Consider the following 25454-nt stretch of genomic DNA (forward strand, 5'->3'; position numbering starts at 1 on the left):
CTGTGACCTTCCATCCCCAACACAACAAGGTGTTGACCCACTGCGATCACATTTGCTTGCTATCCGTGACCTTCCACCAGCACCAAGGTCTTGACCCACTGTAATCACATTTGCTTGCTATCTGTGAGCTTCCACCCCCAACACAACAGGGTGTTGACCCTTTGCGATCACATTTGCTTGCTATCAGTGACCTTCCACCACCAACAAGGTGTTGACCCATTGCAATCACATTTGCTTACTATCCGAGACCTTCCACCCCCAACAGGGTGTTGACCCATTGCAATCACATTTGCTTACTATCCAAGACCTCCCACCCCCAGCAAGGGGTTGACCCATTGCAATCACATTTGCTTGCCATCTGTGACCTTCCACCCCAACAAGGTGTTGACCAATTGCGACCACATTTGCTTGCTATCCGTGACCATCCACCACCAACAAGGTGTTGACCCATTGCAATCACATTTGCTTGCTATCAGTGACCTTCGACCCACACATAATGTGAGGGAATAGCAGTTTGTGTTATCGTAGGTCAAGTATTACAACCGATGTATTATTAACGCTGCTCAGATCACAGCTCCCTTGTAAGCTTGTGAAGGTGAAAAGTTCCTTTTGTTTGGTCGCAAGCTCGCCAATTTTCTTTCTAGAAGGTGAAGAATTTTTTCTCTCGTGATCGATGCTTTGTTCATTTTTGACTGATCCAAATCTTTGGTATTCGCTGTGGGTATCTGGGCTGTTTTGTCACATTAAGTTTTTTCTGTTGAGAGGCCGACTGTATTTTCTTGGAAGTTGTTGAACAACACTCAATGTAATTATTTGCAGATTCAAAAGGAGGCTCCCGCCATTGTCTATGGTGTCTTTAAATTTCACAAGCACTTTTTTGTAAGAAAAGTTTACTTGGTGACTGATCATAGATCCCTACAATCTTTGTTTAGCCTCTCAGTTAGTCCCAACTTGCACAACCTAGAAGCTGAAGGGTGAGCTCATGTTTTGTCAAATTACCAACATGAGATTCTATAGCAGCCAACTTCTAAGCATGCTAATGGAGATGCTCTTTTTCGCCTCCTTGTTGGCGCAGATGCCGATTTCGACGAGCCCTCTGCTTCCTGATGCAACCCTAACAAAACGCACAAGCTTTGCATAGTTTTCCGCTTGCTAACAGAAAAATTGACGAGACCACAGCAGTGAAACCTAATTTGCAGATTTTGTTGTAATCCGCACTAGTGGGCCATGGTCAGCCAAGCAGATCCGTATTTCTATGTTTCGACGATATTTTGGCGGACGGCACGTCCTTGCAGTACATCAATGTGTCGCTCTGAGCACTATGGGACTTAACATCTATGGTCATCAGTCTCCTAGAGCTTAGAACTACTTAAACCTAACTAGCCTAAAGACAGCACACAACACCCAGTCATCACGAGGCAGAGAAAATCCCTGACCCCGCCGGGAATCGAACCCGGGAACCCGGGCGTCGGAAGCGAGAACGCTACCGCACGACCACGAGCTGTGGACGCATCAAGGTGTTATTTTGAGTCGCACGTACAGGTATAATGCCCAGTCACGAGTTTTGGATCCCTGTACTCTCTAGCCTGACGTGCTTCGACTGCTACACCACGGGCAGTTGGACGCCATTGGTACCGAACTGATGGTGCAACGTCTCATTGCACCTGCCACAGTCTGGTTGCGCAGAAAGAACAGTTGACTTCTCAGTGCCAAGCCTGTGCCGACTGTCAGCTCTGCCTCAGCAGTTCTTTGAACGGTTCAACCCTTAAGCAACTTAGGAACTTTTGCACTTGGATTTTGGGGGTCTTTACTGGAATACACGTTGGCTCATGGTCGCTGATGCTTTCACCAAATTTCCCTTCGTAGTTCCTATGCACTCTACACAGCTCGTTCCACAATCCAGGCTTCGTCAATTTTTGCCTCGAGGAATTGCCTGATATTATTATAACTGACAACGGATCTCAGTTTGCTGCCATCGAGATTAAACAGTTTAGCACCGCCTCTGGCGTCAATTACATCACGTGCGCATCGTTCCACCCACAACCTAGTGGCGAAGCAGAACTCTTTGCACTGACATTTATGCAACGGATGGACATATGACGTGCCCTTCCCTCGTGGAAGCAATCAAGAACTGTTACTACACTTATCTTCCCATAACTCCCAGCCATCGCCGGCAAGGACGGCACCACCACACCTTGCTGCACCCGCTATGGCAGGCGGCGCTGGCTCGACCCAGACAGACGTTAACGATTCAGTCTTTTGCAGATTGTATCGCGGATAATAATGAATAGGAAAACAGAAATGCGGGTAAGCTACGACAAACAGCGTAGTGAACGCATTATTGTGGCCAAGATAGACGCGAAGCCCACGCCGACCACAGTAGTACACGTTTATATGCCAACTAGCTCTGCAGATGACGAAGAAATTGAAGAAATGTATGATGAAATAAAAAAAAATTATTCAGATAGTGAATAGAGACGAAAATTTAATAGTCATGGTTGACTGGAATTCGTCAGTAGGAAAAGTGAGATAAGAAAACGTAGTAGGTGAATATGGATTGGGGGTAAGAGACGAAAGAGGAAGCCGCCTGGTAGAATTTTGCGCTGAGCACAACTTAATCATAGCTAACACTTGGTTCAAAAATCATAAAAGAAGACTGTATACATGGAAGAATCCTGGAGATATTGACAGGTTTCAGATAGATTAAATAATGGTAAGACAGAGATTTAGGAACCAGGTTTTAAATTGTACAACATTTCCAGGGGCGGATGTAGACTCTGACCACGATCTATTCGTTATGAACTGTAGATTAAAACTGAAGAAACTGCAAAAAGGTGGGAATTTAAGGAGATGGGACATGGATAAACTGAAAGAACCAGAGGTAGTAGAGGATTTCAGGGAGAGCATAAGGGAACAATTCACAAGAATGAGGGAAAGAAATACAGTAGAAGAAAAATGGGTAGCTTTGAGGTATGAAGTAGTGAAGGCAGCAGAAGATCAAGTGGGAAAAAAGACGAGGGCTACTAGAAATCCTTGGGTAACAGAAGAAATATTGAATTTAATTGATGAAAGGAGAAAATATAAAAATGCAGTAAATGAAGTAGGCAAAAAGAAATACAAACGTCTCAAAAATGAGATCGACAGGAAGTGCAAAATGGCTAAGCATGGATGGCTAGAAGACAAATGTAAGGATGTAGAGGCTTGTCTCACTAGGGGTCAGATTGATACTGCCTACAGGAAAATTAAAGAGACCTTTGGAGATAAGAGAACGACTTGTATGAATATCAAGAGCTCAGATGGAAACCCAGTTCTAAGCAAAGAAGGGAAAGCAGAAAGGTGGAAGGAGTATATAGAGGGTCTATACAAGGGTGATGTACTTGTGGACAATATTTTGGAAATGGGCGAGGATGTAGATGAAGATGAAATGGGAGATATGATACTGCGTCAAGAGTTCGACAGAGCACTGTAAGATCTGAGTCAAAACAAAGCCCCGGGAGTAGACAACATTCCATTAGAACTACTGACAGCCTTGGGAGAGCTAGTCCTGACAAAACTCTACTATCTGGTGAGCAAGATGTATGAGACAGACGAAATTCCCTCAGACTTCAAGAAGAATATGATAATTCCAAACCCAAAGAAAGCAGGTGTTGACAGATGTGAAAATTACCGAACTATCAGTTTAATAAGTTACGGCTGCAAAATACTAACGCGAATTCTTTACAGACGCATGGAAAAACTAGTAAAAGCCGACCTCGGGGAAGATCAGATTGGATTCCGTAGAAAAATTGGAACACGTGAGGCAATACTGACTCTACGATTTATCTTAGAAGCTAGATTAAGGAAAGGCAAACCTACGTTTCTAGCATTTGTAGACTTAGAGAAAGCTTTTGACAATGTTGACTGGAATACTCTCTTTCAAATTCTGAAAGTGGGAGGGGTAAAATACAGGGAGCGAAAAGCTATTTGCAATTTGTACACAAACCTGATGGCAGTTACAAGAGTCGAGGGACAAGAAAGGGAAGCAGTGGCTGGGAAGGGAGTGAGACAGGGTTGTAGCCTCTCCCCGATGTTACTCAATCTGTGTTTCGAGCAAGCAGTAAATGAAACAAAAGAAAAATTCGGAGTAGGTATTAAAATCCATGGAGAAGAAATAAAAACTTTGAGGTTCGCCGATGACATTGTAATTCTGTCAGAGACAGCAAAGGACTTGGAAGAGCAGTTGAACCGAATGGATAGTGTCTTGAAAGGAGGATATAAGATGAACATCAAGAAAAGCAAAACGAGGATCACGGAATGTAGTCGAATTACGTCGGGTGATGCTGAGGAAATTAGATTAGGAAATGAGACACGTAAAGTAGTAAAGGAGTTTTGCAATTTGGGGAGCAAAATAACTGATGATGGACAAAGTAGAGAGGATATAAAATGTAGACTGGCAATGGCGAGGAAAGAATTTCTGAAGAAGAGAAATTTGTTAACATCGAGTATAGATTTAAGTGTCAGGAAGTCGTTTCTGAAAGTATTTGTTTGAAATGTAGCCATGTATGGAAGTGAAAAATGGACGATAAATATTTTGGACAAGAAGAGAATAGAATCTTTCGTAATGTGGTGGTACAGAAGAATGCTGAAGATTAGATGGGTAGATCACATAACTAATGAGGAAGTGTTGAATAGGATTGGGGAGAAGGGAAGTTTGTGGTACAACTTGACTAGAAGAAGGGATCGGATGGTAGGACATGTTCTGAGGCATCAATGGATCACCCGTTTAGTATTGGAGGGCAATGTGGAGGGTAAAAATCGTAGAGGGAGACCAAGAGACGAAGACACTAAGCAGATTCAGAACGATGTAGGTTGCAGTAGGTACTGGGAGATGAAGAAGCTTGCACAGGATAGAGTAGCATGGAGAGCTGCATCAAACCAGTCTCAGGACTGAAGACCACAACAACAGAGGCACTGGGAGCGAAGCACCATTATACGTGTTCGTGGATGTTCTATGTTTATCCTGCAGTTACCGACAGGATTGTTGCAACGCCACGAGAATCAAATTCGTCCGAGTGGATTGCGTGGACCTATCACAGAGTTTGTGCTTTCAGGTTCAGTACAGTCATGGACGCATCAGCTTTAGCTGCAACCGGCTCCCACGGTACTCGTGCCATCAACGGCGGTCCCAGAACCAATGGAAGTCGACGCCGTTACGTGGTCGTCGTCGTCGTCTCGGCAGCCACCGTTGTCTGGGGATGGAGCCGTCTTCCCAGCGGGTGACCCACGCGCAGCATCGCTTCGCTCTGCAACCGTGGAGATGCCTCCGACTTCCTTTGCTCCGTCTCTGAATGCGGTTGCGCATCCTCGTCCAGTTTTGAGGCTGGCTTTCCTTTCCTCAGGGTATATGCCAGTATGTAGGCGGAAGCTCGGAAACAGACTCAGTTGCGACGCCCGCCTCCTCATAGCCACCAGCATCCAGCCCTCCCATCTGTCGTCGTTCGCTCATCTGTACTACACGATGACTGTGAGGAGGTGGGGTGGAGGAGATGTGATATCATGTATGGACACCGGACAACAAGTGGGACCTGCAAGTTACCGTCTGACGCCACTAGCGTTCGTGCGGGACCCAGCGAACCCAATATTGCAGGCATGCTGAGCCATGACTCCAGCGGCTCTGGACTACGAGCGCACTCTGCCGCCGCAATATAAGCCGTCAGCTGCAGCCACTCAGCCCTGTAGTGCTTGGAGCCACTTCGCTACGTTACGCTTCACAGATGCCGCCTATTCATTGATCCGACTCCAACGTTCGTGCGCTAGTACAAAGAGCCTCTAACTATTTGACATTGATAGCTGAGCTCTGTTTCTTGCAGCACTATTTGTAATGGATGTTCGTACACTTGGAGAAATACAAGTTGAGTAAATCTTCTGTTTGTTGTGTCAGTTTGTGAGCCAATTAGTTCAGCTTCTGCCCAGCTTTTTTTCCAATTGCTGTACCACTGTGCAGCCCACCTATCGTTACTATTGTGTACAAATAATTATCTCTGGGCTGAAGCTCTTTTTTCCGTGTTCGCTTTAACAATACATATGTTTGTGGATGACGTCCGCCTTTAGTCAAACACAGTTTTGTTTTTTATCCCTAACACGTTTCACTGCAGTTCCAGCATCATCAGTGGGCTTTTATTTTATGGCTGCTGAAGATAAAGAGTATTCTTTACTGTTTGAATCTGTAGTTAAGATTTTAAAAACTAGTATACATGCCGCGCGGAATTAGCCGAGCGGTCTAGGGCACTGCAGCCATGGACTGTGCGGCTGGTCCCGGAGGACGTTCGAGTAATCCCTCGGGCATGGGTGTGTGTGTTTGTCCTTAGGATCATTTAGGCTAAGTAGTGTGTAAGCTTAGGGACTGATGACCTTAGCAGTTAAGTCCCATAAGATTTCACACACATTTGAACATTTTGAACATGTATACCAACAGTGAAGAATATTATTTTTCTTCAATAGCCACAAAATAGAAGCCCGTTGATGATGCTTTAATTGCAGTAAAACGTGTTTGCGATAAAAAACGAAATTGTGTTTTGCTAAAGACTGACCCCATCCAAAAACATACGTATTGTGCATGAAGTTGTACACAACAGTTTCCTGTAGATTTCTTTTAACTGTTTCTTCCTAAGCCGTGAGTTAACTTGCAGTATCTGATGTTTATAGTGAGTTAACAAGGAAATGTGGCGGCACCAGCAATACGGGATGCATTGTGTATAAAGGAAATGAGTATTGAAGATCTGTAGAAGACGGATGCAGTACTTAGGAAAATCTTTCTAAAGGGGAGTTCGTAGGTGCACGAAATACGAAATAGGTTTCGTACTGATTATGTAGTAAAAAAATACTTTTTCTTGAGTAGTGGTTGTGTATGTCACTGCACTTACTTTTTCGGTCAAGTCCAGTGTCTCAATCGATTTTCTGCTCGAATTGGTAGAAAACGGAAGAACGACATTGACAATCACTGCTTTGGATGAACTATTGAAAAAGTAATCAAATTTCTTCCCGAGTACCTTGCAGACGACATGCTGTCAGAACGATATCAAAGCATTAGAAAAAATCGATTTGTAAAATTCAGTTATCCCCAGTAGCATAGTTCTACTGGTGCAATCGAAGGAAATTATACAAAATGCAAATGTAATAATTTTTTAGGCCTAAAGTTAGAAAAAAACAGCCATGAAGACTCGCATGTTATCTTACAGAAATAAATCGAGACCCACAGGACATGACACATAGGTGTGAAAACTTTTCTGGATAAATATGTACATTGTATTTTGCATAAGTCGGAGTTTTAAAAGGCGCAAATTAAATGTAAAGCATGTCCGATTAAGGGTCACAAAACAGCAGTTCGATCGATTCTTAAGTATTGTATTAGTCGGGGATCCTTATCATGGATTGATGAAAGAGATGGAGATGAAACATTGGTTGGGAAGGGAGTGAGACAGGGTTGTAGCCTCTCCTCGATGATATTCAATCTGTATATTGAGCAAGCAGTAAAGGAAACAAAAGAAAAGTTCGGAGTAGGCATTAAAATCCATGGAGAAGAAATAAAAACTTTGAGGTTCGACGATGACATTATAATTCTCGCAGAGACAGCAAAGGACTTGCAAGAGCCGTTGAACGAAATGGACAGTGTCTTGAAAGGAGGGTATGAGATGAACATCAACAAAAGCAAAACGAGGATAATGGAATGTAGTCAAATTAACTCGGGTGATGCTGATGGAATTAGGTTAGGAAATGAGATACTTAAAGTAGTCAAAGAGTTTTGCTATTTGGGGAGCAAAATAACTGACGATGGTCGAAGTAGAGAGGATATAAAATGCAGACAGGCAATGGAAAGGAAAGCGTTTCTGAAGAAGAGAAATTTTTTAATATCGAGTATAGATTTTTCTGGAAGTCGTTTCTGAAAGTATTTGTATGGAGTGTAGCCATATATGGAAGTGAAATGTGGACGATAAATAGTTTAGACAAGAAAAGAATATAAGCTTTCGCAATTTGGTGCTACAGAAGAATGCTTAAGATTAGATGGGTAGATCACGTAACTAATGAGGAGGTATTGAATAGAATTGGGGAGACGAGGTGTTTGTGGCACAACTTGACTAGAAGAAGGATTCGGTTGGTAGGACATGTTCTGAGGCATTAAGGGATCACCAGTTTAGTACTGGAGGGCAGTGTGGAGGGTAAAAATCGTAGAAGGAGACCAAGAGACGAATACACTAGGCAGATTCAGAAGGATGTAGGCTGCAGTAAGTACTGGGAGATGAAGAAGCTTGCACGGGATAGGGTAGCATGGAGAGCTGCATCAAACCAGTCTCAGGATTGAAGATCACAACAACAACAACAATATGGAGGTGATATAACGATGAGGAGCGAGCTTTGTCAACGGATAGTTCAGTATGCGCGAGAATGTAACTGAGATGCTCAACACACTTCTGCAGTGGAGGCATTAAGAAATGCCCTGCACATCTATCGAAGAAATTATTCCGATAGCCTATGTTCCGATAAATACTCGAGCAACCTATTACTTCTTCCGAAATGCATCTCCCGAAATGACCAGGACGAGACAGTAAGAGAAATTAGATCTCATGCGAAAGTTCATCTTTAGTGGAAGAGGGAAAGGAGGAAAGCGGTAGTACCCTCCGACACACACCTTAAGATGCCTTAGATTACGACGCGCATTCAATAAATTATGCAACACATTTTTTTTTCTGAAAGCAGGTAGGTTTAATTCAGTATTTCAATACACCATACTGCACGAAGCGCCAAAGAAACTGATACAGCCATGCGTATTCAAATACAGAGATATGTAAACAGGCAGAATACGGGGCTGCGGTCGGCAACGCCTATATAAGACAAGAAGTGTCTGGCACAGTTATTAGATCGGTTACTGCAGCTACAATGGCAGGTTATCGAGATTCAAGTGAGTTTGTACATGGTGTTATAGTCGACGTACGAGCGATGTGACACAGCCTCTCCGAGGTAGCGATGAAGTCAGGATTTTCCCGTACGACCATTTCACGAGTATACCGTGAATATCAGGAATCCGGTAAAACATCAAATCTCCTACACCGCTGCGGCCTGTAAAAGGCCCTGAACAAACGGCATCAACGTTGACTGAAGAGAATCGTTCAACATGACGGAAGTGCAACTCTTCCACAAATAGCTGGGCCATCGACAAGTGTGAGCGTGCGAACCATTCAACGAAACATCATCGATATGGTCTTTCGGAGCCGAAGGCCCACTCGTGTACCCTTGATGACTGCACGATACAAAGCTTTATTGCCTCGCCTGGGCCCTTCAACACTCACATTGCGCTGTTTATGACTGGAAACATGTTGCCTGGTCGGACTAGTCCCGTTCATATTGTATCGAGCGATGGACGTGTACGGGTATGGAGAAATCCTCATGAATCTGAGGATCCTGCATGTCGGCAGGAGACTCTTCGAGCTTGTACGGGTTCTGTAATGGTGTGAGGTGTGTGCATTGGAGAGCCCTGATACATACGAATCTGACAGGTGACAAGTACGTAAGCATGCTGTCTGTTCACCTGCATCCATTCATGTCTATTGTGCATTCCGACAGACTTGAGAAATTCCAACAGGATAATGCGACACGTCACAAGTCCATTATTGCTGCAGAGTGGCCCCAGGAACACTCTTCTGAGTTTAAACACTTCCACTGACCACCAAACTGCCAAGACATGAAAACTGTTGATCATATCTTGGACGCCTTACAACGTGTTGTTCCGAAGACGTCTCCACCCACTCACACTCTTACGAATTTATGGATAGCCCTGCAGGATAAGGTGTCGATTTCCTCCAGTACTACTTCAGACATTAGTCGAGTCCATACAAATAGTTACCAAAATTCTAGCCCTACAAGATATTAGGCAGGTGTACTTGTTTCTTTGGCTCTTCAGTGTATTCCCCAATCTCTTTGCTGGAAAACACTATTCTCGCTGTTCGATGGGACGGCCTTACGCCTTATACCCGCACCATAGCACTCTACAGGTCGACGTCGTAGCCGACGTCTGCTGCATTAATAACCTTCCTATCATCCATATGCTAGCACTATAAACTTCAGAGTTGATCGTTACACCGTGATGGAGGGAATCAAACAGAATAACCACTTCAGAGTCTCAAGAGTCGATCGTATTGAATTTACCGGCTCAGGGTGCGGCTTTGAACGTTTTTTTCGGGGAGACGTGGTGTGCCGCCGCTCCATCAACTGCCGTTTTGTTTCCGGTTTGAAGACATGAACACATGTACACATGTTTCTTCGCCTATGACGATATTCGGCAAAAAATTGTCACGATCAGCCTAAAGGAATTTCTCACAGATGGTCGTCCGTTGCTCTTTATGGTATTCTGTTAAGCGGCGATAATCCGGGGGGGGGGGGGGCGGGGAGCGCACACCTTTGAGTATTTCAATTGTTGCTGAAGTTTATCGGAACTACCAACAGAGACGTTAAGTTTTGGAGTGTGACGATAGTGTTCCCCTGATGATCTCGAATGAGAGTGCCCGCACGTTCCAAATTGTGGACCACCACGCGTGAAATCGGACAGGTTCGCTCGTAAATTGCTGCGATTATGACAGGCGCCTCGCCCTGTGGTATCATCGTTAGATACCACACTTGTTAGTGGTTGCAGTTATCGACCGCGGTCCGTACTAGTATCGCTGGACCCGCGAGTCGCGACTAATGCCGTTGGAGCCGCTCCGCGGTTTCTAACAAGTCTCTAGCGAGCGCTCGTCCACTCTTGCTCGGGACGTTAAGTAGGAAAGCGCTAGTATAGCCTTTAGTTGATGGGAAAAAACCTCTAACAAGGCGCTTAGTTAATGTATGGCCTATGTAATGCTTCTACAGCTCTCTGTTTGCAATTATATTCCTCCTGACTACGAAGACTCCCTGTACCACCAGTTAAGTACAACCTATTATTTTTACCAAAGGCATCTAATTATTTTAGTTGTTGTAGACCCAGACCATGCAGCCAGCTCCTTATCGACTTCACTGACGAACCTGCTGTATACGCAAAGAATAGATTTGTATATTTCTAGTTAGCGTTGGTCACCAGTCATTCACATTGGCGACGATTCGTTCATCGTCATCATAACACGCCCTACGGCTGATCGTACTGTTGCTCACTGCCAGGACTCTGTAGACATTCTGCAAAGGTCCAGAAAAATCTAAAATTCTCTTGTTTGCCGTCAAAAGAAATTCAATTACAGCTTTCTGGTTGGTACCTTCGACCATATGTATAATAGACTGGTCTTGACGTCATTTTCGTGGCTCCAACATCTCTGGGCTAAAGTCACGTGAATGTTGGCAAAACATGGTTGTTTCGTGTTGCGCTTATGGCTGTACTCACCGTTTTGTCGAAGGAAATGGCATTACGTTTCGTGTGTACGTGTTTCTATGATATTGCAGATGCGTTTATTGAAATCTGCTGAAGTGACTTTTATATGTTTTTTACGCTTGAAATAAGTATCACGTAAATTAAAGTGTTGAAAGTGATGCCTGTTAAGTCAGACTCATATTACATTTTGGAAAGTATCTGTGATAATTCGGTTACAGAAGTAAGTATAACTGTTTCTCGTTCCTACTCATAGGTTCCCTAAGGATGAGAACCGAAGGCAGCTTTGGATACAGGCCCTAAAACGGAAAAACTTTAAGCCAACTGCACATACGCGCCTTTTTGTATATACAGTTGAGATTATAATAAGGTAAGAGCACCTATAGTCGACACATGAAGAGAATTTTTTTCTACCTTCTAATACTATTAAATAAATGTAGGCACCAAAATTATTTTCTGAAACTTCAAAGTCTCACCTTTCATCTAAAATACCATATTTTTCAAAAAACTGATAGTTTAAACTTTTGTAAAAATAGTAGGAACTGAACCTTTGAAGTGCACCTAAAATTGATACTCTAAAATGGACTTGCTCCTAAAGTCGACAATTTTGCCACCTAGAGTTGACATAATTCCATATCCAATTTCCTTTTAAAGTGACTAAAGCTCAAAATGCGGCGAATCCAATGTTTAAAGTTTTGACACGAGCCCACTCTTACTGTTTGAAAGAATTTGATCGACATCCTACTTTAAGTGATAGTTTATAGTAAAATCGTCCCGCTGCCCACCAGAGGGGCGTTCGATGTATTTTATAAATGGTACTGTGAACAAATCCAGGTCAAATGTAGTTCTTACATAATTTTCGCAAATAAAAAAGTAATTTTGGTGGAAGCTTTTGGCAGTCAACTGAGAGAAGTGGGTAAAATACGATACAAACATAGGATGGCAGACCGCTGATTTGAAATCCCGCCACGTTTTGCCAACAGTTACGTGGTTTATGTTGGAGCCACACCAGCCCTATAGCTTCTGCACAGCAAGGCCAGCCTACTAGAATCAATGGTCCAAGGTTGGTACACACTTCCATTACAGAAGCTATTTTGAAGGCTTCGTATAGCATCGTAATCTATCGGATCTCCGTGAAATTATAGAGAGTGAAGCGGTATTATTCCTCGATGTCTCACAATATATTCTGCATATTTTCAACCAAAATTGGCCGAGAAAAAAAGTGTTGCAGTACTTAATCGTAGATGTAAACTATTCAAAGACACATGGTAAAGGGGAAACTACGAGGGCTATCCACAAAGTACATTACGTTTTCGTTTGTGTCCGTTAGGGGCGGGGCTAGTGCAGCCATCTTGGTGTGATGGCATTCCGCCGCTCAGTCGGCATCCTGCCGTGCTAATGAGAGGTTCGTGCTGTACTCCGTTGAGTTACTGTGACAGTTTGAAATGTCAGCGTAAATTGAAAATAACGCGAAGTGTGAAGTGCGTGCTGTAATAAGGTTTTTGACTGCAAAAACTGTACACCGATAGAAATCTATCGGCAAATTTGTGAAGTGTATGGGTACAACATAATCACTGAAGGTGGAGTGCGTCAATGGGTCATAAAATTTAAAAATGACCGAACTAACGTTCACGACGAAGAGCGAAGTGGAAGACCCAGCATAGTGACTGCCGAACTTGTCGAAAAAGTCGATGCTGTGGTCCGTGAAAACCGTAATTTCACAATAACGCAACTGTTTATGAGTATTCCACAACTTTCACGAAGTTTGCTGCACGAAATCATTACCGGAAAGCTTGGTTACCACAAGTTTTGTGCAAGATGGATACCAAAAATCTTGACAGAGATTCACAAAAATCAGCGAATGGCTGCAGCGTTAACGTTTTTGGACGCTTATGAGAAAGATGGCGACTCATTACTCGATCGCATCGTTACTGGTGACGAAACATGGGTTAAGCATGTGAACTGCGAGACAAAATTGCAGTCAATGCATTGGGGCCACACAAATTGCCCCCCGAAACCCAAGAAATGCATGCAGACAATGTCGGCAAGGAAGGTGATGGCGACTGTCTTTTGGGACAGAAAAGGTGTGATTTTTGTGGTTTTCCTGGAAAGAGGCACTACAATAAACTCTCAAAGGTATTTCCAAACTCTGCACAACCTCAGAAGAGCAATAGAAAACAAGCGCAGGGGAAAGTTGGGCTCAAAGATCTTGCTGATTCACGACAACGCCCGGGCCCACACGGCAAATGCCACTCGTGAAGTTCTCGAATCTTAAGTGGTAGTTGTTTCCTCATCCGCCGACCTGGCGCCGAGCGACTTCCACTTATTCCCAGCAATTAAGGGGTGGTTGGCTATGCAGCGATTTGATGACGACGCACAGCTTCAAGAAGAGGTAACCACGTGGTTGAAGGCGCAGGCGGCCGAATTTTACGACGAAGGAATTTCCAAGCTCGTCCATCGCTACGATAAGTGCCTTAATTTAAATGGCAACTATGTAGAAAAGTAGTATTGAAGTGTGGCTTTCATCTGTATATAATAAAAAAAATTTCCAATACTTTACTTATTTTTAATTCCAAAACGTAATGTACTTTGTGGACAGCCCTCGTAATATCAAATGGAAAGTGAGGTCACTCACGGAAGAGACGGAGCGATCGAGGTCGTAGACGTTGAGCGACTGCACGGGGGCGGCGACGAGCGCGAGCACGTGGCGCAGCGAGGTGGCGTTGGCGGCCGGGCACTCCAGGTAGAGGCCGTCCTCGAAGTTGTAGCAGGAGCAGGAGGAGGTGGCGGCGGCGGGCGGGCACAGCGGCGGCGGCGGCGTCTCCGCCCCCGCGCCGCCCCCGCCGCCGGCGGACAGCAGCGCCAGCGCCAGCGCCAGCGCCACCAGCGGGCGGCCCGCCGCCCCCGTCATCTCGCGGCCGCTGCCGCACAGCCGGCCGCCATCCCGCGCTGCCGGCCCCGACACCGCCTGCAACACCGCACAGTGCCACGCTGGTCATCCTCCGCAGGTGCCGGTCCTATGGACATGTTCCACATTCTAATCCTGGCACGGTCGTCAGAAATGAATTTCCTGAGTGAAAGCAATTACGACTACACTGAAGTCGCTGATAATGGAGCTTATGTTTTAGTCTGTCTTGCTTTTCAGTTGCCACCCCAATAGGCAATGAGAAAACTATAATACACTACGGGCCATGAAAATTGCTACAACAAGAAGAAATGTAAATTATAAACTGGTATTCATTGGACAAATATACTGGAACTGACATGTGATTACATTTTCACGCAATTTGGGTGCATAGATGCTGAAAAATCAGTACCCAGAACAACCACTTCTGGCCGTAATAATGGCCTTGATACGCTGGGCATTGAGTCAAACACAGCTTGGATGACGTGTACAGGTACAGCTGCCCATGCAGCTTCAGCACGATACCTCATTTCATCAAGAGTAGTGACTGCTGTATTGTGACGAGCCAGTTGCTCGGCCAACATTGAATCTGGAGAATGTGCTGGCCAGGACAGTCGAACATTTTCTGTGTCCAGAAAGGCCCGTACAGGACCTGCAACATGCGGTAGTGTATTATCCTTCTGAAATGTTGGGTTTGGCAGGAATCGATTGAAGGGTAGAACCACACAGGTCGTAACACATCTGAAATGTGACTTCCACTGTTCAAAGGGCCGTCAATGCGAACAAGAGGCAACCGAGACGTGTAACCAATGGCACCCCATACCATCACGCCGGGTGATCCGCCAGTATAGCGATGACGAATACACGCTTCCAATGTGCGTTCACCGCGATGTCGCCAAACATGGAGATGACCATCATGATTCTGAAAACAGAACCAGGATTCTTCCGAAAAAATGACGTTTTGCCATTCGTGCACCCAGGATCGTCATTGAGTACACCATCCCAGGCGCTCCTGTCTGTGATGCACCGTCAAGGGTAACCGCAGCCATGGTCTCCGAGCTGGTAGTCCGTACTGCTACAAACGTCGTCTAACTGTTCGTGCAGATGGTTGTTGTCTTGCAAACGTCCCCATCTGTTGACTCAGGGATCGAGACGTGGCTGCACGATCCGTTACAGTCATGCGGATAAGATGCCTGTAGTCTCGAATGCTAATGATACGAGGCTGTTGTGATTCAGCACGGCTTTATCAAAGTCGGAAACGTGATGATACGCATTTCTCCTCCTTACACGAGGAATCACAACAACGTTTCACCAGGCAACGCCGGTAAACTGCTGTTTGTGTATGAGAAATGGGTTGGAAACTTTCCTATTGTCAGCACGTTGTAGGTGTTGCCACCGGCGCCAACCTTGTGTGAATGATCTGAAAACCTAATCATTTGCATATCACAGCATCTTCTACCTGTCGGTTAAATTTCGCGTCTGCAGCACGTCATCTTCGTGGTGTAGGAATTTTAATGGCCAGTAGTGCATATTGTAGAGAAATACCTTTAATTCGAGTTACATTTAACCTTTGTCATCGATAACGTTGCCTTGCATAGGAGCCTGAAACGCTAAATATGAAACACAGTGATCTTCTGACATGACTCACTAAAACTAAACTCCACCCGAACAGCCGCGAAGCTTAATCGGTACCTACCGACTGCCATGTCATCAGCTCACAAGCGTCACTGGATGCGGATATGGAAGGTCTTGTGGTCAGCACACCGCTCTCCCGCCCGTATGTCAGTTCACGGGACCGGACCCTCTGCTTCTCAATCAAGTAGCTCCTCAATTTACCTCACAAGGGCCACATGAGTCACTGGTTGCTGAAAAATATTGTAAAACTCAGTGCCGCCACTTTGAATCCTCAGTTCTGTCCTAGCTACCTTACATGGATTACTTATTTCAAAGGAAAGTGATTTTATACAGAAATATTCACTCTTCTTGTACTTAAGTCGGCATTGTGCCTTTTGTATTCAATCCCGATGCAATTTCTGTACTTCATGGTCAATGGGAACTTCCAAGGAATGCAGTAAAACTGCACTTGTGCATCGGAATCTAATACTGGTCTCCCAGGATTCGCTCAAAGCACAAACTCTTAGAAGATTCACTCTTCTTGTACTTAAGTCGGCATTGTGCCTTTTGTATTCAATCCCGATGCAATTTCTGTATTTCATGGTCAATGGGAAGGTCGAAGGGATACAGTAAACCTGCACTGGTGCATTGGAATCCAATACTGGTCTCCCAGGAGACGCTCAAAGCACAAACCCTTAGAAGATTCACTCTTCTTGTACTTAAGTCGGCATTGTACCTTTTGCATTCGATCCCGATGCAACTTCTGAATTTCATGGTCAATGGGCAGACTGCGTCTTCATTACGTTCCTTCGTTCCTTGAATTGCATATCATACAAGAGAAAGAATTGAAATGCCAAGTAACGGTAAGCTTTTTCAGACAATTTATAGTACAATATGTATTTCTGTTTTTATGGAAATGCAGTGGCTAGAGGCAATGTATGTTCAGACTAATAAAGGTAGAGAAGCGAACCTGCAGCCTTATAATACATTTCAGAAATTACCTACTACAATAACTGTTTGCCGTCTGGTACCAGATAGGATTGGCAATTATAATATCTACACTCCTGGAAATGGAAAAAAGAACACATGGACACCGGTGTGTCAGACCCACCATACTTGCTCCGGACACTGCGAGAGGGCTGTACAAGCAATGATCACACGCACGGCACAGCGGACACACCAGGAACCGCGGTGTTGGCCGTCGAATGGCGCTAGCTGCGCAGCATTTGTGCACCGCCGCCGTCAGTGTCAGCCAGTTTGCTGTGGCATATGGAGCTCCATCGCAGTCTTTAACACTGGTAGCATGCCGCGACAGTGTGGACGTGAACCGTATGTGCAGTTGACGGACTTTGAGCGAGGGCGTATAGTGGGCATGCGGGAGGCCGGGTGGACGTACCGCCGAATTGCTCAACACGTGGGGCGTGAGGTCTCCACAGTACATCGATGTTGTCGCCAGTGGTCGGCGGAAGGTGCACGTGCCCGTCGACCTGGGACCGGACCGCAGCGACGCACGGATGCACGCCAAGACCGTAGGATCCTACGCAGTGCCGTAGGGGACCGCACCGCCACTTCCCAGCAAATTAGGGACACTGTTGCTCCTGGGGTATCGGCGAGGACCATTCGCAACCGTCTCCATGAAGCTGGGCTACGGTCCCGCACACCGTTAGGCCGTCTTCCGCTCACGCCCCAACATCGTGCAGCCCGCCTCCAGTGGTGTCGCGACAGGTGTGAATGGAGGGACGAATGGAGACGTGTAGTCTTCAGCGATGAGAGTCGCTTCTGCCTTGGTGCCAATGATGGTCGTATGCGTGTTTGGCGCCGTGCAGGTGAGCGCCACAATCAGGACTGAATACGACCGAGGCACACAGGGCCAACACCCGGCATCATGGTGTGGGGAGCGATCTCCTACACTGGCCATACACCACTGGTGATCGTCGAGGGGACACTGAATAGTGCACGGTACATCCAAACCGTCATCGAACCCATCGTTCTACCATTCCTAGACCGGCAAGGGAACTTGCTGTTCCAACAGGACAATGCACGTCCGCATGTATCCCGTGCCACCCAACGTGCTCTAGAAGGTGTAAGTCAACTACCCTGGCCAGCAAGATCTCCAGATCTGTCCCCCATTGAGCATGTTTGGGACTGGATGAAGCGTCGTCTCACGCGGTCTGCACGTCCAGCACGAACGCTGGTCCAACTGAGGCGCCAGGTGGAAATGGCATGGCAAGCCGTTCCACAGGACTACATCCAGCATCTCTACGATCGTCTCCATGGGAGAATAGCAGCCTGCATTGCTGCGAAAGGTGGATATACACTGTACTAGTGCCGACATTGTGCATGCTCTGTTGCCTGTGTCTATGTGCCTGTGGTTCTGTCAGTGTGATCATGTGATGTATCTGACCCCAGGAATGTGTCAATAAAGTTTCCCCTTCCTGGGACAATGAATTCACGGTGTTCTTATTTCAATTTCCAGGAGTGTATTATTTTGTCTGCCAAATACGTACAGACGCTATAAAACTCTACATCTGATATGACTTCTCCTGCCACTAATAACACTTTTTTTTATTTTTCGTTCTGCTTTCAACTTAGTTGCCCACAAAACATGTACTGTGCTGGTGGACATGTAAAAACAATATTTAGGTAAAGTTAACCTTATTATTCAGGTGGTTAATTTGGATGTACTGATTCCAATAAGAAACATAGTTTTCATTACAAAGCATTAATTAAAATTTCTATCTAACTGGAAATTCTACGACAGTAAACAGTTGCAAAACATTGTGTGTTATATGCGTTTTTGGATAATATTACATATACCATTATGAAGACTGTGTACCTCACTTTACAATACCATATTTCATTTTACATAAAATAATTAACGATGAAGGTTTTATGGAGTCTCCACGGCATATTCTGCCTAATGCTTGTTGGATTCTGAACTTCGACACTGTACATTTGTTGCTCCAATTTTCAGGAGTCGGATATCATTCCTCACCAAACAACGACGGCGATAATTAAGGTTTTTGATAATTTATCACAATGTAAAATTATTTTCAAGATGGATGCCATCCTCATATTTATATATTTATAATTTTAACATTTTCCATAAACTAGATAACAGGTAAGTCCTACAGTCCACTCAAAACAACAAAATCTAATATAGTTGAATTTAAAAACAATAATTAGTTTGCGAGATTATCAGTTTTTAAATTGCCAACAACACTCCACAACTGCCAGTCCGCGACCTGTGAGCAACCGTGTATAGTCGTTATCGGGGTTTATGTTGAAGTATACGGAGTCCAGTCGTGACGTTAACATATCCGTGAAATTCTGGACTGGTGTAGCTACCGCTTTAAGTCCTTGTGTCATTCACAAGTAACTGCGTAACATCTATGCATCTTCAAGTCTCAGGAGCGGTGGTAAACATGTAATATCTAAATTTGACTGTTTCATGAGACATACTGATTGTAAATTTTAATGATGTTGTTATCTTTCAACACGACGGTGTCGGCTATGAGCTATTACGACCGTGTCAATTTTTGAACAGTGAAGTTCAAAAAGTATTGTGTCGTCGAATTAATACTGGTTTCTGATGTTACGAATGTGTCGATGAAGGAATAAGTGCGACTCCTATTAACTGAAAAAAGTGTATATTGTACAATGGAAATGGGGGGGGGGGGCACCAAATGTTCGAAGCACATATAAAGTGAGAGAGGATCATTTAATTTTAACTACTGCGTGGTGTACGTCAGTTGCCAACATCCTTCTTAAAGTCGGTCTTCGGGAGGTTACTTCATAAAATTAAGATACGAGACTTCAAGGTGTTTAGAACCGAGTGTTGTAAGAGATCAGGAGAACGCCACAACAAGTTTGAATGTTAACGGTTAAGTCCTGTCATTGCTGCCGTAAATAAGATCTCCTGCACAAAAGGAATGGTCCAATTTCGTACTGACGTCGATATTACTACACTCCTGGAAATTGAAATAAGAACACCGTGAATTCATTGTCCCAGGAAGGGGAAACTTTATTGACACATTCCTGGGGTCAGATACATCACATGATCACACTGACACAACCACAGGCACATAGAACAGGCAACAGAGCATGCACAATGTCGGCACTAGTACAGTGTATATCCACCTTTCGCAGCAATGCAGGCTGCTATTCTCCCATGGAGACGATCGTAGAGATGCTGGATGTAGTCCTGTGGAACGGCTTGCCATGCCATTTCCACCTGGCGCCTCAGTTGGACCAGCGTTCGTGCTGGACGTGCAGACCGCGTGAGACGACGCTTCATCCAGTCCCAAACATGCTCAATGGGGGACAGATCCGGAGATCTTGCTGGCCAGGGTAGTTGACATACACCTTCTAGAGCACGTTGGGTGGCACGGGATACATGCGGACGTGCATTGTCCTGTTGGAACAGCAAGTTCCCTTGCCGGTCTAGGAATGGTAGAACGATGGGTTCGATGACGGTTTGGATGTACCGTGCACTATTCAGTGTCCCCTCGACGATCACCAGTGGTGTACGGCCAGTGTAGGAGATCGCTCCCCACACCATGATGCCAGGTGTTGGCCCTGTGTGCCTCGGTCGTATGCAGTCCTGATTGTTGCGCTCACATGCACGGCGCCAAACACGCATACGACCATCATTGGCACCAAGGCAGAAGCGACTCTCATCGCTGAAGACGACACGTCTCCATTCGTCCCTCCATTCACGCCTGTCGCGACACCACTGGAGGCGGGCTGCACGGTGTTGGGGCGTGAGCGGAAGACGGCCTAACGGTGTGCGGGACCGTAGCCCAGCTTCATGGAGACGGTTGCGAATGGTCCTCGCCGATACCCCAGGAGCAACAGTGTCCCTAATTTGCTGGGAAGTGGCAGTGCGGTCCCCTACGGCACTGCGTAGGATCCTACGGTCTTGGCGTGCATCCGTGCGTCGCTGCGGTCCGGTCCCAGGTCGACGGGCACGTGCACCTTCCGCCGACCACTGGCGACAACATCGATGTACTGTGGAGACCTCACGCCCCACGTGTTGAGCAATTCGGCGGTACGTCCACCCGACCTCCCGCATGCCCACTATACGCCCTCGCTCAAAGTCCGTCAACTGCACATACGGTTCACGTCCACGCTGTCGCGGCATGCTACCAGTGTTAAAGACTGCGATGGAGCTCCGTATGCCACGGCAAACTGGCTGACACTGACGGCGGCGGTGCACAAATGCTGCACAGCTAGCGCCATTCGACGGCCAACACCGCGGTTCCTGGTATGTCCGCTGTGCCGTGTGTGTGATCATTACTTGTACAGCCCTCTCGCAGTGTCCGGAGCAAGTATGGTGGGTCTGACACACCGGTGTCAATGTGTTCTTTTTTCCATTTCCAGGAGTGTATAAATTGATAACGATCTTAGCCTCAGTCATAAATGGGGGACTAATGACCTCAGCAGTTGAGTCCCATAGTGCTCAGAGCCATTTTTGAGCCATTCAGTCATAAATGGAATGAGAATTGATTGTGGTCTGTTAAAACAGTTAGCGTTAGTTAATTATTACCGCAATAAGTCTTAAGGAACGGATACTGAATAAAATGCGGAAAAATGTCATAAGTAAGGAGCTACGCTCACCATCACGGAACGACAGCATCGCTACCGTTACGAAGAAACGACTGTAAAAGAGTTTTGTGGAAGGGCAGTGTCATTTGGTGCAGACGAATGGACACTTAATAAAGAAAGTGAACGAATGACTCGACAGAACAGAAATGATGTACTGGAGAAGATTCTGCAAGACAGTGATATCGAATGCAGCTAGATAAGAAGACAGGGTAATGACGCAAATATATTCATTTTCTACATTGGTAAGATAATGAACAATTGCAGCGTAAAACAGAACTATATCGACAAATTTCAGACGTTGTTTAGGAATAATTTCTAAAATGGTATAAGGGACACTCGGTGTTCAGTGACTCTAAACGAGTAATAGTCTATTACCTGTGTATTTGCTACCTTAGTCTCTTTAAAAATACCTGCACAAAAATACGCAAGTCTGTAATACGTAATCAGCAAAATGTGCAGCATGAATCACAGAGTAATACAAAACCTCTCAGATGTAACAGTACGACTGGTCGGTAACTGCGGTCACGGTAGCAGCGTTCTACCGTTCTTCGTTTGTATTCTGTGAACCACTTACCGAGACGCATATCGGTCAACTCTTCAGGAAACTGATCCATTATACCGTGTATCACTGTTAAAGTACAATAACATCGAAAAAAATTAAAAATAGTCAAATCTGTACCAGCATATAAAGACGAGTCACTGTTCAACGTTGTTACCAAAAGTCTTGAAAAGTACTACCTCGATTAATTTCATATTTTTACACGATACTCTAACGAGCGTTAGGACAGATTTAGGCTACAAACTTTTCGATACATTTAATATATAAATATATACATACTATATAAACGGGCCACGTTCTTGGGAAACAACTTGACAAGTTATCATGAATTATTTCTAATGTTGGCGCTGTACTCTAATAACCCTTCGGACCGACATAGGCTACAGTTTTTTAATATGTTTAGTACACAAATACTAATTTAAAATCTATACTACTACACAAAGAGAAGTCGACGATTAACGTTGGAACCAAGAATCACGAAAAGTTCTTAACCGACTTACTTAAATTTTTTCACAATATTCTAATAAACGTTCGAATAGCTACATATTTTAATATATAGAGTATATAAATACGTATATGTATACGATATAAAGGGGAAACTTTGCTATCAAAACTGTCGTAAAAATTATTCAAAGATTTACTCCATGTTTTTGCTCGATAATCTAACAAAGATTCGTATATACACTCCTGGAAATTGAAATAAGAACACCGTGAATTCATTGTCCCAGGAAGGGGAAACTTTATTGACACATTCCTGGGGTCAGATACATCACATGATCACACTGACACAACCACAGGCACATAGACACAGGCAACAGAGCATGCACAATGTCGGCACTAGTACAGTGTATATCCACCTTTCGCAGCAATGCAGGCTGCTATTCTCCCATGGAGACGATCGTAGAGATGCTGGATGTAGTCCTGTGGAACGGCTTGCCATGCCATTTCCACCTGGCGCCTCAGTTGGACCAGCGTCCGTGCTGGACGTGCAGACCGCGTGAGACGACGCTTCATCCAGTCCCAAACATGCTCAATGGGGGACAGATCCGGAGATCTTGCTGGCCAGGGTAGTTGACTTACACCTTCTAGAGCACGTTGGGTGGCACGGGATACATGTGGACGTGCATTGTCCTGTTGGAACAGCAAGTTCCCTTGCCGGTCTAGGAATGGTAGAGCGATGGGTTCGATGAGGGTTTGGATGTACCGTGCACTATTCAGTGTCCCCTCGACGATCACCAGTGGTGTACGGCCAGTGTAGGAGATCGCTCCCCACACCATGATGCCGGGTGTTGGCCCTGTGTGCCTCGGTGGTATGCAGTCCTGATTGTGGCGCTTACCTGCACGGCGCCGAACACGCATACGACCATCATTGGCACCAAGGCAGAAGCGACTCTCATCGCTGAAGACGACACGTCTCCATTCGTCCCTCCATTCACGCCTGTCGCGACACCACTGGAGGCGGGCTGCACGATGTTGGGGCGTGAGCAGAAGACGGCCTAACGGCGTGCGGGACCATAGCCCAGCTTCATGGAGATGGTTGCGAATGGTCCTCGCCGATACCCCAGGAGCAACAGTGTCCCTAATTTGCTGGGAAGTGGCGGTGCGGTCCCCTACGGCACTGCGTAGGATCCTACGGTCTTGGCGTGCATCCGTGCGTCGCTGCGGTCCGGTCCCAGGTCGACGGGCACGTGCACCTTCCGCCGACCACTGGCGACAACATCGATGTACTGTGGAGACCTCACGCCCCACGTGTTGAGCAATTCGGCGGTACGTCCACCCGACCTCCCGCATGCCCACTATACGCCCTCGCTCAAAGTCCGTCAACTGCACATACGGTTCACGTCCACGCTGTCGCGGCATGCTACCAGTGTTAAAGACTGCGATGGAGCTCCGTATGCCACGGAAAACTGGCTGACACTGACGGTGGCGGTGCACAAATGCTGCGCAGCTAGCGCCATTCGACGGCCAACACCGCGGTTCCTGGTATGTCCGCTGTGCCGTGCGTGTGATCATTGCTTGTACAGCCCTCTCGCAGTGTCCGGAGCAAGTATGGTGGGTCTGACACACCGGTGTCAATGTGTTCTTTTTTCCATTTCCAGGAGTGTACAAGGAAAATGTTGTTAGCAAAGGTCTCGAAAATTCCTTGACCGACTTGCTTCGAATTTTTAAACGACACTAATACACATTCAGACGGACATCGGCGATATAGTGAACGTTAATAAAACCGATAAACTGCGTGGACGGTTTCCTCACAGGAAATGGAGGAGAAAAAGTCCTATGAACATGGGTCTGCAACTGGATCGTTTCAACGTTAGATGGCGCTTACGAATAAAGTTCCTTATGGTTAGAAACTACTGCGCAACTTAAATCGTCCAAAACTTCGTAATCTTTCCTGTCTGCCGCAGCAGGAGAGATGTCTGATACCCTGTATACCTATGATCCCAACCAATTTAGCCATTTATTTTAAGCGACTGCAGCTTCCAATCGAGTTTTCATTGGATGTAACAATAAACGCAGCTCAAGGTCAGCGAGCTGGAAAAGAGGAGATGGACAGAGCGGGGAGGGGGAAGAAATGGACGTAGAGAGAGGGAAAAAGGAGATGGACAGAGAGAGGAAGGAGGATGAGATGAAGAGAGGGGAGAGGAGATAGGAGATCAGGACGTATACCCCATTCCCGTACATATATAGCAATTCGGGGCACTTCCGAGTTCACTAGTATTACATAAAATGGAGAAGGATGCCCTATGGTTCCTTCAAACACTTCAAATTCATGTTTGTGTCAACTAACAATGCTTACTGGTATTTATTTTACCATACGTGTTTCGTTTCGGTGATTTAAAATGCCTTCAGTAATCTGCGAAACGCTTTTCGTAGCTGCATAGACAGAACTGAAGCAAATTACATAATTTTACAGCAACTACTGGACCATGCACACGAGTGAGGTGTTACATTTATATTAAGAACTTGAAATTTTCGTACGTGCCAGAAAATAATGGAATATGTTTCCAAACAACAAAACTGAAGGCAACTATGCGACTTCATTAGTAAAAGAATTTCCTTCTTAGAATTCGTTTTTAAGTAACAAAATAAATACCAGTGTATTTCCTGAGATTTTTCTTCATAAAGAATAGGTGTATAACAACATATGAAGTACATTAATGCTGTATCTGTACTGCAAGTTAAATTACAACCTGTGTAACGCGAATATAATAGCACCTTTGTTAAAGTTGAATAGCTTATAATTTTACAAACATGTTTGACTCTATAATAAACGCTGATCTGCGGAAGTCTAAGAAATTTTATTGTTTAATGCTCTATATTCAAATGAGAGGCAATTTCATTGAGTACATGTCACATAAAATGCAACAGTAGTCAGATGGTGAAGCAAATTTCTCGACAGAACT

General features: G+C 45.2%; 1 protein-coding gene across 1 annotated transcript in view; it reads right to left on the reverse strand.

Annotated features, from left to right (window-relative positions):
• The window catches only part of LOC124619952 (slit homolog 3 protein), a 190364-nt gene that overhangs the window by 68424 nt on the left and 96486 nt on the right, over positions 1 to 25454 (reverse strand). Inside the window, exons 2-3 of the mRNA XM_047146614.1 lie at positions 14199 to 14333; positions 14001 to 14165 (exon numbers count right to left, since the gene is read on the reverse strand). Of these exons, the coding sequence (XP_047002570.1) occupies positions 14001 to 14165; positions 14199 to 14333 (300 nt within the window). The remainder of the gene's footprint in view (positions 1 to 14000; positions 14166 to 14198; positions 14334 to 25454) is intronic.

The sequence above is a fragment of the Schistocerca americana genome, chromosome 6 (genome assembly GCF_021461395.2).
Source record: "Schistocerca americana isolate TAMUIC-IGC-003095 chromosome 6, iqSchAmer2.1, whole genome shotgun sequence".
In the NCBI taxonomy this organism is placed as follows: domain Eukaryota; kingdom Metazoa; phylum Arthropoda; class Insecta; order Orthoptera; family Acrididae; genus Schistocerca; species Schistocerca americana.